Source organism: Trichophyton verrucosum, assembly GCF_000151505.1.
Source record: "Trichophyton verrucosum HKI 0517 chromosome Unknown contig00842_1.f1.exp, whole genome shotgun sequence".
Taxonomy (NCBI): domain Eukaryota; kingdom Fungi; phylum Ascomycota; class Eurotiomycetes; order Onygenales; family Arthrodermataceae; genus Trichophyton; species Trichophyton verrucosum.
This window is the reverse complement of record NW_003315235.1, coordinates 1,735-18,221: the sequence shown is the minus strand read 5'-3', so window position 1 is coordinate 18,221 and position 16,487 is coordinate 1,735. Positions and strand designations below refer to the sequence as shown.

The 16,487-nt window shown below is 49.6% G+C and overlaps 3 protein-coding genes across 3 annotated transcripts; 2 read left to right on the top strand and 1 right to left on the bottom strand.

The window, feature by feature from the left end:
• Positions 1-48: 48 nt before the first annotated feature.
• TRV_06924 (uncharacterized protein) lies at positions 49-2,397 on the top strand (the record flags this gene model as incomplete). The annotated part of the gene is made up of 1 exon (XM_003019007.1): positions 49-2,397. The coding sequence occupies one exon, from the start codon at positions 49-51 to the stop codon at positions 2,395-2,397; it is 2,349 nt and encodes a 782-aa protein (XP_003019053.1).
• A 492-nt stretch (positions 2,398-2,889) lies between these two features.
• On the bottom strand, positions 2,890-8,624 carry TRV_06923 (uncharacterized protein; the record flags this gene model as incomplete). The annotated part of the gene is made up of 3 exons (XM_003019006.1): positions 2,890-3,000; positions 3,065-8,019; positions 8,087-8,624. 3 exons carry the CDS (start codon positions 8,622-8,624, stop codon positions 2,890-2,892), a joined length of 5,604 nt encoding a protein of 1,867 aa, XP_003019052.1.
• Positions 8,625-9,908: 1,284 nt separating this feature from the next.
• Positions 9,909-16,244, top strand: TRV_06922 (uncharacterized protein; the record flags this gene model as incomplete). Its single annotated transcript, XM_003019005.1, has 1 exon — positions 9,909-16,244. The coding sequence occupies one exon, from the start codon at positions 9,909-9,911 to the stop codon at positions 16,242-16,244; it is 6,336 nt and encodes a 2,111-aa protein (XP_003019051.1).
• Between the last annotated feature and the right edge of the window lie 243 nt (positions 16,245-16,487).

The window sequence follows — 16,487 nt, the reverse complement described above, 5'->3', positions numbered from 1 at the left end:
CTGCTATCAACCACGAACGCGAAAGCTCCATATCAATTGGCGCGTAGGATGGCATCCGCCGAAGAGATGCCTAAGCTAGGGACGATATTGAGCCCACCGAAGCAAGGCCAACTTATAAAACACGGGTCGACGGTGTACAAGACGATCCAAGAAGGCCTGGCGTATATCCTAGTTGACCAAAAGGATGCTGAGCCAGCCAAACCGCCTCCATTAACTCAGAACCAGAAGACCACGGAAGGAGACCGGCCGTCTGTTTTCTATAATCCTATCCAGCAGTTCAATCGAGACCTGAGTGTTCTGGCTATTCGCGCCTATGGAGAGCATGCCACTGCCATAAAGCAGAAGAAGCGCAAATTGAAGCTCAAGGGTAGAAAGACCCCCACAAAAAAGGCAAAGGCCGATGAAGGGAACGAGACAGAAAAACCTATTGAAACAGATGCACCGTCTGTCGGTGATCAAGTGAAGGCAGAATCGGTCGGGGCAGGTGTGAACAAGAGAAGACGGGAAGATGAGGAGACTCCGGCAGAGAACACTCCCTTGAAGAAGACTTGTACTGAGACACGGTCCAATGGTGAAGACATGGCTGGACCAGTCGGGGAAGAGATTGCCATGCAGGCCAAAGATGTCATCGTCACGGAACATACAGAAAAAGTAGCGGAAAACGCAGCACCTAAGCCATGGACCCCTTCATTTACAATACTAGACGCTTTGTCTGCCTCGGGGCTCCGAGCTCTTCGTTATGCGAAAGAGATCCCCTTTGCAACTCGCGTTGTTGGAAATGACCTGTCCGCGGCAGCCATCGAGTCTATGAAACTAAACGTCCAACACAACGGTCTAGAAGATAGAGTCCACCCGAACAAGGGCGATGCTTGTGCCTATATGTATACTGTTGGTCGGGCTCAAGGGTCTCCTAATGAGCCTGGTGGTATCCCGAAGTTTGACGTTGTTGACCTGGATCCTTATGGAACAGCAGCCCCCTTCCTAGACGCAGCTGTTCAATCCGTTGCCGATGGTGGCTTGCTATGTGTTACCTGCACTGATGCCGGAGTATTTGCAGGAGCGGGATACCCAGAGAAAACATTCGCCCTTTACGGTGGAATCCCCATCCGCGGGTCACACTCTCATGAAGGAGGGTTGCGCCTGATTCTGCATGCCATAGGCACTGCTGCTGGAAAGTACGGTCTAGCCATTGAACCTATGCTTTCTTTGTCAATCGACTTTTACGCTAGAGTCTTTGTTCGTATCCATAAGGCTCCAATTGAGGTCAAATTTGCAGCCAGCAAGACAATGATTTCCTTCAACTGTGACCATGGTTGTGGTTCATGGAAGACACAACGCCTTGCCGAGAGAAAACCGCAAACGGGCAAAGATGGAAAGACCTTTTATAGCTACGGACTTGCCCAGGGTCCGACTGCTGCTCCCAACTGTGAGCATTGTGGTTTTAAGACTCACGTTGCTGGCCCTATGTGGGCTGGTCCCCTGCATAACCCCGTCTTCATCCAGCGTATTCTTGACCTAACGGCTGGTGCGGATAGGGATACCTACCAAACATGCCCTCGAATAGAGGGTATGTTGACTACTGCTCTTGAGGAGGACTTGGATCTTGGCGGAAGCGCAAAGGAGCCCACCCCAGAAGCAGAACCAGTACAACCTAATACCAACAGTCAAGAAACGTCTCTTCTCATCCCTAGAGTTGACCCTGCCCTTATCGAGCCCTACCCGTTCTTCTTCATTGTTAGCAATCTCGCTCGCGTGCTCCGCACTTCAACGATGCCAGAAATTCAATTCCATGGAGCGCTACGAAGCCTGGGATATAAATCTACTCGAAGCCACGCTAAACCAAACTCAATACGAACAAATGCCCCCTGGGAAGTTGTCTGGGAGATTATGCGAGAATGGGTTCGCCTTAAATCGCCTATTAAACCTGGAGCGCTCTCCGACTCCACAGCTGGTGCCGGTATTCTACGAAGGAACCGACATACACTTAATCCTATTCCTGGAGAGGTACCTGGGTTGAAGGCATTAAAGCGCGATCTTCTGACTGCAGTTGACTCTGGTAGGAGCATTGCAGATATCACAATGATGGTTCAGGCCGCATTGTATCGCTCAGGAGTGCACCAATCAATAGAAATCGTTGACAGACATACCTTAGAAGGAATGGAAAAAAATGAAAGCAATAATGAGGTACAAAGCAATGACTCTTCGACAAGGGCCGGTTCGCCCTCAACTTGCCAGGATCCAAGCACGCTAAATGTTGTGTTCGATGGAGAGCTAGGAAAGAAAGCCCTCAATTCACATCGCAGAAAGCGTTTAAAGAGATACCAGGCAAACCCCAGGCCTAACTGGGGGCCGATTGCGCGAGCTCATGTTACCAATACAACTAAGGATACCAAATGAGATAATATAGCATTGCTAATTTAATGTGAGCGAGGACCTGTACTGTACTATTAGTCTGTCAGAGTTGGCACGATATGTACGTTGATGGCTGAATGATTCATCCTAGTAATGTTGTCCCATCTACGAGCTTTCTTGTAATCAAAACCTAGGAGCTTGTTCTGAGGAACTTTTCCTTGAAAAGATTTACGATGATGACATGGTCTAAATTTTTCTTCTAATATTCTACTGGGTTGTTCATGGACTGGAAGAAAGAGAAAAAGAGAAGATTGAACATGAAGCTTTTTGCACCGTCATTACATCTATCCGGGCGGTTCATCACTAGGTGGCATGGAAAGAAAAACGCAGAAAGTCTTACATGAAGGGAAAAGAAGAAACTAAATATGAATAGATGCAGAAATCATGTAGAGGGATGCAGGGCTGACCCTAAAGTCAGGTCGGAATATGCACTTGGAGGACTCAATGCTTATAGATAATTGGATCAATAAGGGGGGATTAGAAGTGGGATTGAGCAATGGCGATGGCTTGAGCATCACTATGAGTGATGCTGACATGCACCTCCTTGACGCCGGCCTCCTTAGCAGCGGCAGCGGCATCACCGTGTAGCTGTGAAGAAAGAAAATTAGTTAATGTGCTGATACAATGGAGTGACGGGGATAAGTTAGCTTACCACTACAACTGGAGCACCGTTGTCATCATGGATGATTTCAATTTCCTTGAGGGGAGCACCACTTCCCTTGCCACGAACACCGAGGGACTTGAATACGGCTTCTTTTGCGCTCCATCGGCCTGCAAAGGATGCTCGTGCGGAGCCTGCTTGAGAACAGTATTCCTTCTCCCGCTGGGTGAAGTTGCGGTCAATAAAGGTCTCGTTCGAGATATTAAAAGACTCAATATCCTCCACGTCGACACCAATCTTGGTATTGCCAGTTCCAGTGGCCTTCGCAAGAGTCTCGACCATCTTCTTTGTGCTTTCGGTTTTGCTGACGGGGGTTGGTGCCTTGGGCTTCGAATGAACAGGGTACTGTAGCTTGGACTCTTTGTCGTTGTACTCTACACGGACATCGGGGTTTAGATAGACACTGGATTCCTGGTTGTCTTCATACGGCGACTTGTCCTTCGCAACGAAGAGAGTGTTGTTAATCATGCCATTGTGGAAGTATCTGTAGGCACGTTTCTGACGAGCCTCAACCTTAGCCTTATAGGATACGTATCGAGCCTCATCAAGGGTAGCATAGAGGTACTTGGGATGGATACCGATGGCTTGGGTTCCCTTCTGACCAAAGCCGAAGGACGTCACAGAGAAGGCCTTGATACCATCGGTCTGCAGACTGCGGCTGGGGTAGACAATGTAATCGAATTTCTCCATAACCTTGTCAATGTTGTCGGCATTACGGTTGCCAGGGACAAGACCGGTGTTGAGAACCTGAAGACATCCGTTGATCATGAAGCCACCAGCAGCACCCTTTGGATGACCGGTGAGATACTTCTGGAAAATACCCAAGAGAGCGTTACCCTTCTTTCGGCCAAGATGCTTCATCTGCTGACACAAGACATCACACTCATTCTTATCATTGGCCACGGTAGAGGTGCCATGGAACGAAGCCACATCAACATCGTCAATAGTGAGGCCCCAAGTGGCGAGGGCACCTCGCAAGGGAGCTATTCTAGAATCTTGCTTCCAGAAGTTATTACCTAAGCTGAATGCAGCGTCCTTTTCTTGTCTGATGGCCTCGCGCTCAATATGTTCGAATCTTTCTTGTCGGTATTCAGCAGCGTTGAAGGTTTCATCAGACTGGGCCTTCAGAGTATCGATCTCGTCTTGGAGACCAAGAATCTCAGACTCACGCCATGCTCGAATTTGGCGACGGCGCATGTCCAGCTGCCTGCGTCGGTATTTGATGTCAAGTAGTGGCGAGGGGAACTTTCCAGGGTTCTCACGAGCAGTGGTCAATACTCCCTTACCGGGAGCAGGAACTGAACGGCCAATCTTATCAGTAGCTGTGGTGGTAAGAGCCACTATACCATAAATTGGAACACCCATGTCCAGGGCAAGTTGAGCACTCATAATCAATTGCATACCACACCCCTGAGATTCCATGAATCCACTACGAGTAGTGGTGGTGGGCCTAGACATCTCCTTTGGTGTTCGACCGTGAGCCAATTCAGATTCCGCATTGCTGGTGGCGCCCATATTGGCGAATTCGTAAGAGCCTTCTTCTTGGAAGTCATCAAATCCACCAACAAAGCAGACGCGAGCCTTCCCTTCAACAATGGTCTCGTAACCAATGTCTACGGATTCAACAGCAGTGGCACAAGCACCAACTGGCGTCTTGATAGGGCCAGTTGATGAAAGGAGCAACATGTTTACCCAGGCACTCATAGTATTTATAAAGGACTCTTGAAGGATATCCTTTTGGAGTGGCTTGTCAAGGTAACGGTCCTTGTACATACCGCGAAGAGCTTGAGCACCTCCAATACCAGAGCCAATGCAGTTGCCAACCTCGGAAATATGAACATATTTATAGAATTCATATGGATCCGTGACACCAGATGCAAGAAGAGTCTCAACGGTACAAACGAGCACGTAGAGGGTGACTGGGTCAACCTGGCTGATAATGTCATCAGGAATTCCATAGTGCTTAGGGTCCCAGCCTGTAGGAATCTGGCCAGCGACGAAACGGTCAAACTTAAGAGCTTTGGGAATAAGAAGAGTAGCCCCCTTAAGTAGACGGACAGTATACTCTCCGGAGTCCTTGATTTCGAAAATCTCAACCTTGTCACCATGTTCACGCTTGAATTCCTCAGCGGTCTCCTTGGATGCCTCAAAAGTGTCGAGATCCTCTTGCAGAACAACCTCTTGCAAAAGGTGTTTATTATTGGGATCGTATCCACCGAACAGCTCAGGCTCGACAATACGAATGCCAGAGTGCTCCAAAATATACTTCTCGTATTTGGCTTTAACGTCCTTGTCGCTAACTGGTTCACCAGTTTTGGTATCAACCCAACCAGAGTATGGTTTACCTTTAAGAGGGCCGTTATGGTTCTTAATAAGGCCCATCATCCATGCCATCTCGATGCAGCCCTCAAGAGAGAACTTTCCGTAAGCCTCCATCTCCCAGCGGGTACGGGAGTTACCCCATGGTCCAATTTCGGCAAATCCGGTAATAACAACGACTTTATCCAAGTTGACCATATCCTTGAGGTCGCCGTTCAAAGGCTCAACTTCGGTCTTCCAATCAGGCAGACTCGGAAATTCGAATTTGAGGTTGGCACGAGGTTCAGTAATGACTTTCTTATACAGAGCCTCGCTGTCCTCGCCGTTAACAATCTTATTCTCGAGGGCAGTTTCTTTCATAACTGCCTGTCTGACAGCGCTGGTCTCGACAATCTCACTGCGAAGCTTCTTCATCAACCCATTGAGATCAGGAATGAATTGCAGACCACCGTTCAGGTCCGCAAACACAGGGTTACTCTGGCAGAGATCAACAATAGGTGGCGCCATAAGTCCGAGCAAGTTAAAAGCCATTTCTTGTTGAGAGAAGGTACGAACACCAAGCTTTTCAACACCTTCGGCGATGGTATCATTGGCATTCATCAAACCGGTAGAACGAGTCCAACCAATAACAGCTCCGCAAATGGTGAGATAGTCGGACCAATTCTCAGAGTACCATCTGTTAAATAGGGTCTCTAGACCAAGCTTTGACTCGGAATAAAGACCGTCGTTTCCGAAGGTTCCGTGGTTGGGAGACATGGGGAGGACAACCTGAGCCGGACGGGTTGCAAAACCCCGCTCATGTTTCTGGGACTTGACAGCACCAATCATACGGAGAATATTTGTCAACATAAGACGATGGGCCAGTTCCGACTTGGAGTCAATAGAATCTATCTCACGGCCGTTTTCAGAAATAGCAGCAAACGGAACAATGTGATCTAGATCCCATCCAAGCCCATTCTTAGGATCGTAGATGTACTGAATAAGAGCTTCAACGTCCTGTTTGCTTCCCTGGTTAAATGGGACGACAACAAGTTGGGACCCTCGAGCGCCGTATCGTGTGTACATTGTTTGGTAGTACTCAGTAACTTCCCTCGAGAAGCGACTGGTAGTCACAACAACCTTAGCTCCACCACTGATCATTCCCTGTAGAACAGCGGCGCCAATAGAGCCAGCGCCAGCACCAGTCATCAGGATGTTCTTGCCACTGAAGGTGAGACCTGACCGAGCAGCAGACTCGAGCCCATCAAGATAGATGCCAGTCAATTTCTTGCTGTACTCCCACCCGTGAGTCGTTTTCCTCTTAAGGTGCAAGAAGGGGATCGTCTCAACCTTGCCAGAGGTGGCAGGAGGAGAGAGAGATCCGTTGGCAGGCGTTCCCTTTCTAGTGTGGCCGTTCTGTCTAGGCATGATTTGGCGTTCGTTCATGGCCAAGGTTCGCAGAACTTCCTTATAAAGTGAGTTGAACTGTAGTTGTGAAGCCTTGGAAAGTTTATGTTGTTTTTGAATCATTTTATAAACATTCTTGAGGTCGTTTTGTACTTTTGTGCGGCCGCTGTATTGAGAGATGGGTCCTCCCTGGGCCATAGCACGGACGTAGTCTTCGAGTTTGCGAGCACTTGGTCGTGTGGCTTCCTGGTATTTAATGTTTCCCCTAGCATCTACGGTTGTCTGGGGTCCGGTGGGGACTGCAACGTCTTTGTATACTGGATCGGCGTTGAGAACATCCTTGCAGTTCTCGATCAGCATACATCCAAGCTCCTTGGCTAGCTTATAGGTCTCTCCACGCTCGGTCGGGCAGTTATCGATATGGTACTGCATAAAGTCAAGAAGGAGCGGGTTGGATCTGTTCATGATGTGGATACACCGGCTGACAATTTCACGGTCAACGACGCGAAGACGGCCGAAAATGATATCATAGTACATGCTGAGAGCGTCCTGGCGAGCCCAATTCCAAGACGAGTCGTATACTCTGGCCTTGAGAGGGTCGAAGGAAGGCTCGATACCAGAGGCATACACTTCACCATGCTCTATCTGCCAGAGGTCAAGCTGGGCCTGGAGAGTGGCCTGGGACTCCTGAGATGCAACAAAAGCTTTGTCTCCAGCGCGGAGGTCCATCTTAAGGTATCTTGCAATGGCTTCTAGTTGCTGTTTGAAGAGAGCTCTCTGGTCTTTGGTTAGCGCATCGATAGCGGCAGGATCCATCATCATGCCTCCTGAGCCGCCACCGCTGTCACCTCCAGCCTTGGCCGTAGACAGTGTTATTCCAGCATTAGTAGCATATTTATTCGTAATGTCGTCAAAGTACGCCTTCGCATCAGTCTCAGAGCCAATACGGGAAGCGGGCTCCATGGTGAGAGCAAAGAGGAGAACACCGTCTTGTCGACCAGGACCCAGACCCCAGCGAGATTCTAAATACTTGCGGACAGCGGTAATATTGAAACCACCCGGCATCTTGGAAGAAACCAGTCGCGCAATAAGAGATGAGGATTGTTTTCCAAGCTGGCCGTTGAAAGTGGCCTGGAGAGAGGAAGAGAGTTCGTCGAGAGGGGTATCTTCAGGCCGTTCGGGCGTAGAACCAAACTCCTTTCCAAGGTCACCCAAGATTTCATTTTGTAATGTGGATTTTCCTATATCATCGGTCAGTTGAAGTGTCCTAGAACACTCAAGGCGTTATCGTTGTACATTGTGGCTTACCTCCTACTAGATCTTTAATTGCTTTGCTAGGGGGAACATCTGCGAGTCCCTTTTTCAATTTCTGGGCGATAAGCGATCTCACAATCTCAACCGCAGTGATGGGAGCGTCCTCCACAGCCGCAGCAGGGCCAGCCGACGGTGCTGGAGCAGCCGCTGGAGCTGGGGCCGCAGCTGCTGGGCCCGGAGCGGGAGCCGCAGGGGCACTCGCAGCACCGGTAGCGGCAGCTTCAGGGGCTGGAGCAGGCTCATCCTCGACTGGATCGACATCGTAGTATATCTCCTTTGCATCCTTGTTATAGCAGAGGATCTGACGCTGGACGGACGTGGCGGCATCGTAGGCTTCATATTTCGATGCGAGGGTCCTCCGGGCCATTCCACCTAGCGTGTCGGCCGGACCAATCTCAACAATGCGCTCCGTCCTCTTCTCAGCCAAAATGACATCCTGGGTCTCGATCCACCGCACCGGCGAGGCAAACTGGTATGCGAGGAGCTCGACGAGCAGGGTGTGAGCCAGCTCCTGCTCGACTTCGGGCTTCATGGCGGTAGACTGGAGGGAAATCTGAAGAATCGTCTAAATTATTATATACGGCGAAGAGGGCGTCCTGCTGGTGGCGCGAAATGCAGGGGGATATCACACTGTTCAAAGGAGATATATCAAGCTGGCTGGCGCATGTCCTTGTTGTAGTAGATAGCTCAGCAAGCTCCCTCAAGCAGGTCAGAAGCAGAAGAAGGTGTGCGGGTCGTTAATTAAAGATGGATTATATTAATTGCTTGAGGATGAAGTCGAGGCGCCGGCGAGCAGACGAGGAGGAGGAGGAGGAGGAAGAAGAAGAAGAACGTCGGAGCTGCGGTTGAGGTTGAAAAAGGCGAGCTTTCCTACTTCCCGTTTGGGCCAACAGCAGGGAAGGCAGAAAAAAAGGGAGGGAAAAGAAAAGAAAAGAAAAAAGGCCATGGCTTAGTCAGTGTAAATTACAGTTGGTGTACTTTCCTGGGGCTGCGTACCGTAAGAACGTGACGGCGGATCTAGACGCTGCGGTAAGCACTCCCGCTGCAGCTCGGCCGCCGACAGCTCTGCTCCGAGCACGCACGCTCCTTTGATACTGTGGATTCTCATTCACTAGTAAGCACCTGGGATTCTTTCCAGGAGTATATGTAGAGAGTGGCTAGTGAAAACGTGAGGAATAGATCCGTGTGCTCTATCGAATTCCCCAGTATTCGACGATATGTGGAGCGGCTATTGTAATGTAATAACAAAGCAGCCGCGCGTCATGTACGGTAAGCTGTCCCACTTGTCCCTGGAAATTCAACCGTTTTGAATTCTTTGGGGCGGTTAAATTACCGCGCCTTGCCTCTTCCGGTCTAGCGCGGCCTCAACGGGCCCCGCAGCTTGAAAAATTCTCCTTTTTTTTTACTTTTTTTTTTTTTTTTTTTTCCAAAATGCTCGATTGGGGAATCCTCAACTTCTTCGTCCGCCAGCTTTAATTCGACTTCAATTTCACAACTTCGACCTCATCTTCGCTTCTGCGCCTTCACGGCTTCATTCCCCCCCCTTCATCTTCTCCTCGTCTTTGTCTTTATCTCACGACTCGTCACGGCATCTCTCATTTTCTGTCTGGTTTTAGAGGTATCATGCGGCATTGGTGAGTAGCAGGCACCTTGGGCTCAAAGCTTGGGGGGGAGCTCCGAGCTTGGACGAGTATGCGGGATCATGGCTAACGGGACGATAGAACACGATACAAACATATATATCCTACTTAATTGACCTTCTACGCCTCTTGCTGCTTCTCCATTCCTTCGCTACCCTAATCAGGCTGAAAACGTCATGTTTGGCCCCTCGACCGGCCCCCAGACGGGCATCAACACTCCTCGATCCTCGCAGTCCCTGCGTCCCCTCAATCTCTCCCATGGATCCCTCGAGTTCTCCTTTCTAGTGGCCACATCCCTTCATTTCCATGCCTCACAACTCAAGGACAGCTTTGCTGCCTCGCTCCCTGAGCCCACTGACGAGCTAGCACAGGACGATGAGCCGTCGTCCGTGCCGGACCTCGTGGCCCGGTACCTTGGCTTCATCGCCCACGAGGTCGAGGAGGGCGAAGATGACTCCCTGGGCTCGTACATCGAAGTTCTCAAGCTCGTTCTAAACGAGTTCGAGCGTGCTTTTATGCGCGGTAACGATGTCCATGCCGTTGCTGGCTCCATACCCGGCATCCCTGCGAAGAAGCTGCTCATGGTGGAAAACTACTATGCGGCCCGTGCAGCCGTGAACAGGCCCACAAAGCCCCACGATTCCGCTCTCCTGCGTGCTGCCATGGAAGGGAACGCGAAGTTGTACAGTATCTACGGCGGCCAGGGTAACATTGAAGAATATTTTGACGAGCTACGCGAGATTTACAACACGTATCCTTCATTTGTCGAGGACCTCATTTCCTCTTCGGCGGAGCTGCTGCAGTCTCTCGCCAGAGATCTTGATGCTATCAAGCTCTATTCAAAGGGAATGGATATTCTCCGCTGGTTGCACGACCGTGATACCCAGCCAGATACTGACTATCTCGTCTCTGCACCAGTCAGCTTGCCGTTAATTGGCCTTGTTCAGCTCGCCCACTTCATGGCTACCTGCAAGGCCATGGGAAAGGAGCCGGGTGACGTACTTGATACTTTCAGTGGTACCACTGGTCACTCGCAGGGTATCATTACTGCTGCTGCTATCGCCACCGTGACCACGTGGGAGTCTTTTGCAAAGGCTGCGAGAGCGGCGCTAACAATGCTCTTCTGGATCGGCCTTCGGAGTCAACAGGCATACCCTCGCACCTCACTCGCTCCGTCGCTACTTCAGGACTCCATTGAGAACGGAGAGGGCATCCCGACTCCTATGCTGTCCATCCGAGACCTCCACCGGTCAGCGGTACAGGAACACATTGATGCTACGAACCAACATCTGCCAGAAGACCGCCACATTGCTATCTCCTTGGTCAACAGCCCTCGCAACTTTGTTGTTACCGGCCCACCAATCTCCCTGTACGGTCTAAACTTACGTCTCCGTAAGGTTAAAGCAGCCACTGGCCTTGACCAAAACCGGGTTCCCTTCACACAGCGAAAGATTCGCTTCGTCAACAGATTCTTGCCCATCACGGCCCCTTTCCACAGCCAATACCTTGCTTCTGCTTTCGAAGCTATAGCCGAGGACGTTGAGGATATCAAAATCCCTGCACGATCCTTGCGAATCCCTGTTTATGATACGAACACTGGCAAGGATATCAGCAAACTCGGCGACGAGGATATCGTACCTGCATTGATCCGCATGATCACCAGTGACCCGGTTGACTGGGAAAAAGCTACTGTTTTCAGCAAGGCTACCCACATTGTTGACTTTGGTCCAGGTGGCATCTCAGGACTAGGTGTCCTCACCAACCGTAACAAGGACGGTACCGGTGTTAGAGTCATTCTTGGTGGTCTTATAGACGGCACTAACGCAGAGGTGGGATACAAACCTGAGTTGTTTGACCGTGATGAAGACCATGCCGTCAAATACGCTGTCGACTGGGTTGAGGTCTACGGCCCCCGGCTTGTAAAGACCTCTGTCGGCCAAACTTTTGTAGATACAAAGATGAGCAGACTTCTAGGTGTCCCCCCAATAATGGTTGCTGGTATGACTCCGACTACTGTGCCTTGGGACTTTGTCGCTGCCACAATGAACGCCGGATACCAGATAGAGCTTGGAGGAGGTGGCTACTACAACGCGAAATCTATGGCAGCAGCTCTCACGAAGATCGAAAAGGCGATTCCTCCAGGCCGTGGTATCACCGTCAACTTAATCTACGTTAATCCACGCGCTATGGCCTGGCAGATTCCATTGCTGGCTAAGCTCCGTGCCGACGGTGTTCCTATCGAAGGTCTTGTTATTGGCGCCGGAGTACCATCCATTGAGGTTGCGAATGAATACATTGAGACACTTGGAATCAAACACATAGGCTTCAAGCCAGGCTCTTTAGACGCTATCCAACAGGTCATCAATATTGCCAAGGCAAACCCCAGTTTCCCTGTTATCCTGCAGTGGACTGGTGGTCGTGGAGGAGGACATCACTCGTTTGAAGATTTCCACCAACCTGTCCTTCAAATGTATAGCCGTATCCGCAAATGTGATAACATTGTTCTAGTTGCAGGAAGTGGCTTTGGTGGTTCCACAGACACCTATCCATACCTCACTGGTACCTGGTCTCGCCAGTTCGGATACCCACCTATGCCATTCGATGGCTGCCTCTTCGGTAGTCGCATGATGGTTGCTAAGGAGGCACACACCTCCAAGGCTGCCAAGGAGGCGATAGTAGCTGCGCCGGGCGTCGATGATGCTAAATGGGAAGACACTTACAAGGGCGCTGCAGGCGGCGTCATTACCGTGCGCTCTGAGATGGGAGAACCTATTCACAAACTAGCCACCAGAGGAGTGCTTTTCTGGGCTGAGATGGACCAAAAGATATTCTCTCTCGATAAGGCCAAGCGACTCCCTGCTCTCAAGAAACACAGAGAGTATATAATTAAAAAACTCAATGATGACTTCCAAAAGGTGTGGTTCGGACGTAACTCGAAGGGTGTTACCGTTGACTTGGAGGACATGACCTACGCTGAGGTTGTACACCGCATGGTTGAACTCATGTATGTTAAACATGAAGCTAGGTGGATCGATGATTCGCTTAAGAGATTCACCGGTGATTTCCTTCGTCGTGTTGAAGAGCGATTTGCCACAGAGAAGAACCGAGAATCTCGCCTCCAGTCTTACTCTCAGCTTGATACCCCCTACCCAACTGTCCAAGAGATCCTCGATGCCTATCCTGCCTCTGCCGATCAACTTATCAACGCGCAAGATGTACAGCACTTCCTTCAGCTCTGCCAGAGACGAGGACAGAAGCCAGTTCCATTTGTGCCATCGCTAGATGAGAACTTCGAGTTCTGGTTCAAGAAAGATTCTCTCTGGCAATCAGAGGATATTGAGGCCGTCGTTGGTCAAGATGTTGGTCGTGTTTGTATTCTGCAAGGGCCCATGGCTGCCAAATACTCAACCGTCATCGATGAACCAATCAAGAGCATCTTGGATGGCATCCACCAAGACCATATCAAGGGCCTTATCCAAGATGTCTACAATGGTGACGAGTCTAAGGTTCCTACCGTTGAATACTTCGGTGGTCGACTTGCTCTTGTTGACGATGAAGATCGCGACATTGATGGCTTAACTATCTCCGAGGATGCTACTCGAGTTTCCTATCGCCTTTCGTCCTCCCCTTCGGCCAATCTTCCTGAACTTGACCGCTGGCTTCATCTCTTGGCTGGTAACATTTACTCTTGGAGATATGCTCTCTTTACCACTGAGGTCTTCATCCAAGGCCAGCGTTTCCAGACAAACCCCATCAAGCGCATTCTTGCGCCTACTCGTGGCATGTTTGTTGAAATAACCAACCCAAATGATTCTTTGAAGACAGTTATCAGCATGCGTGAGCCATGCCAGTCAGGAAAATTGGTCAAAACTGTCGAAATTCGACTTGTAGAGAAGAACCGAATTGCACTCACATTGTTCGAAGGTCGAACTGCTGAAAGCGGAGTTGTCCCACTCCCGTTCTACTTCACCTACCACCCAGAGACCGGTTATGCTCCCATTCGAGAAGTCATGGAAGGACGCAATGATCGTATCAAGGAGTTTTACTACCGTGTGTGGTTTGGCGAACGCACAGTTCCATTCGACACTCCAGCGGCGGCTATCTTTGATGGTGGACGTACTACTGTCACTGCCCAAGCCATTGCAGACTTCGTTCATGCTGTTGGTAACACTGGTGAGGCCTTCGTCGAACGTCAAGGAAAGGAAACCTTTGCACCTATGGACTTCGCTATCGTTGCAGGATGGAAAGCTATTACGAAGCCAATTTTCCCACGTACTATTGATGGTGACCTATTAAAGCTTGTCCATCTGTCCAACGGTTTCAGGATGGTTCCTGGCGCAGAGCCACTCAAGGTCGGCGACATTCTTGATACGACAGCTCAAATCAATGCTATCGTTAACCAGGACTCTGGTAAGATGGTTGAGGTCTGTGGAACCATAAAGAGGGATGGTGAACCAATTATGCACGTTACCAGTCAGTTCCTGTACCGAGGTAACTACACCGACTACGAAACCACATTCTTACGCAAGGATGAAGTCCCAATGCAAGTGCATTTGGCTACTTCAAAGGATGTAGCGGTCTTGCAATCGAAAGAGTGGTTCCGTCTGGATGAGGGCAATGTTGAACTTTTGGGCCAAACCCTCACTTTCCGTCTTCAGAGTTTGGTCCGCTACAAGGATAAGACTGTCTTCCAGAACATGCAGACCACCGGTCAGGTCTTGGTTGAACTTCCCACCAAAGAAATTATTCAGGTTGGATCGGTTGACTACGATGCCGGTGTTTCTCACGGCAACCCGGTGATTGACTATCTCCAGCGTCATGGTTCGGCCATTGAGCAGCCGGTTAACTTCGAAAATCCAATCCCGCTTAGCAAGTCTCCTTTGGTTCTCAAAGCTCCTGCCTCTAACGAGACGTATGCTAGAGTGTCTGGTGACTATAACCCAATCCATGTCTCCAGGGTCTTCTCCAGCTACGCCAACTTGCCAGGTACCATCACTCACGGTATGTATACCAGTGCTGCTGTGAGAAGTCTGGTTGAAACCTGGGCTGCCGAAAACAATATCGGCCGTGTTCGCAGCTTCCATGCTTCCCTTGTCGGGATGGTCCTTCCCAATGATGATCTAGTTGTCAAGCTTCAGCATGTTGGTATGATTGCTGGTCGCAAGATCATCCAAGTCGAGGCCAGCAACCAAAATACCGAGGAGAAGGTCTTGATTGGTGAGGCCGAAGTTGAGCAGCCAGTTTCTTCATACGTTTTCACCGGTCAAGGTTCTCAAGAGCAGGGCATGGGTATGGACCTTTACGCCACCAGCCCTGTTGCTAAGGAAGTGTGGGACCGCGCGGATCGCCATTTCATGGAGAATTACGGTTTCTCTATCATTGACATTGTCAAGAATAACCCTCAAGAGCTGACTGTACACTTCGGTGGACCTCGTGGAAAGAACATTCGACAGAACTATATGTCGATGACCTTCGAAACTGTCAACGCTGATGGATCTATAAAGTCTGAGAAGATATTCAAGGAAGTTGACGAGAAGACCTCGTCTTATACTTACAAGTCACCTACTGGACTATTGTCAGCCACTCAGTTCACTCAGCCGGCCCTCACCCTGATGGAGAAAGCCAGCTTCGAAGACATGCGTTCCAAGGGCCTGGTCCAGAGAGATAGCAGTTTCGCAGGTCACTCATTGGGGGAGTACTCTGCACTTGCTGCCCTTGCTGAGGTCATGCCAATTGAGAGTTTGGTCTCCGTCGTGTTCTACCGTGGTTTAACGATGCAAGTTGCAGTGGAACGTGATGAACAGGGTCGCTCCAACTACTCCATGTGCGCAGTTAACCCCAGCCGTATCTCCCAGACCTTCAATGAACAGGCACTCCAGTATGTAGTTGAGAATGTTTCAGAGACTACAGGCTGGCTGCTTGAGATTGTCAACTACAACGTGGCAAACATGCAGTATGTCTGTGCTGGCGATGTAAGTTTACCCAAAAAAGGCTACAACCATTTCAAGACTGATATACTAATTTCATTACAGCTTCGAGCACTTGACAGTTTGACAAACGTCCTGAATGTCCTCAAGGCCCAAAAGATTGATATTCCTGCTCTGATGCAGACCATGTCACTCGAAGACGTTAAATCACACCTCGTTCAAATCATTGACGAATGCGTGAAGCAGACAAATGCCAAGCCACAACCTATTGTTCTCGAGCGTGGATTCGCAACCATTCCACTCAAGGGTATTGATGTGCCTTTCCACAGCACTTTCCTTCGCTCCGGTGTCAAGCCCTTCCGATCTTTCTTGCTTAAGAAGATTAATAAGACAACCATTGATCCAAGCAAATTGATCGGCAAATACATTCCCAATGTTACCGCTCGCCCGTTTGAGCTCACAAGAGAATATTTCGAAGATGTGTACCGACTTACAAACTCACCTCGTATTGGAAATATTTTGGCAAACTGGGATAAATATGAAGAACCCCAAGATACCCCAGCCGAATCTACCGACTCTCCATAATAGGTCTATATTCCCTGTTGAACAAAGACTCAGCCTTTCGTCTACCTAAGCGACTCTTCGCCCTGCATGCATATCTCACGGCCTTTTGTGAAGGAGGGAAAAATTTTTTTCATTATCTTATGTTCTTTAATTCATGTTTTCCTTCTTTCTTTTATATGTTCATGGCTTCCTAGATCGATGATCCTGTTGGTTTTATGCTTCTAGACTAAATCACAAGAATGATTAGGGTAGAGGGTAACACTT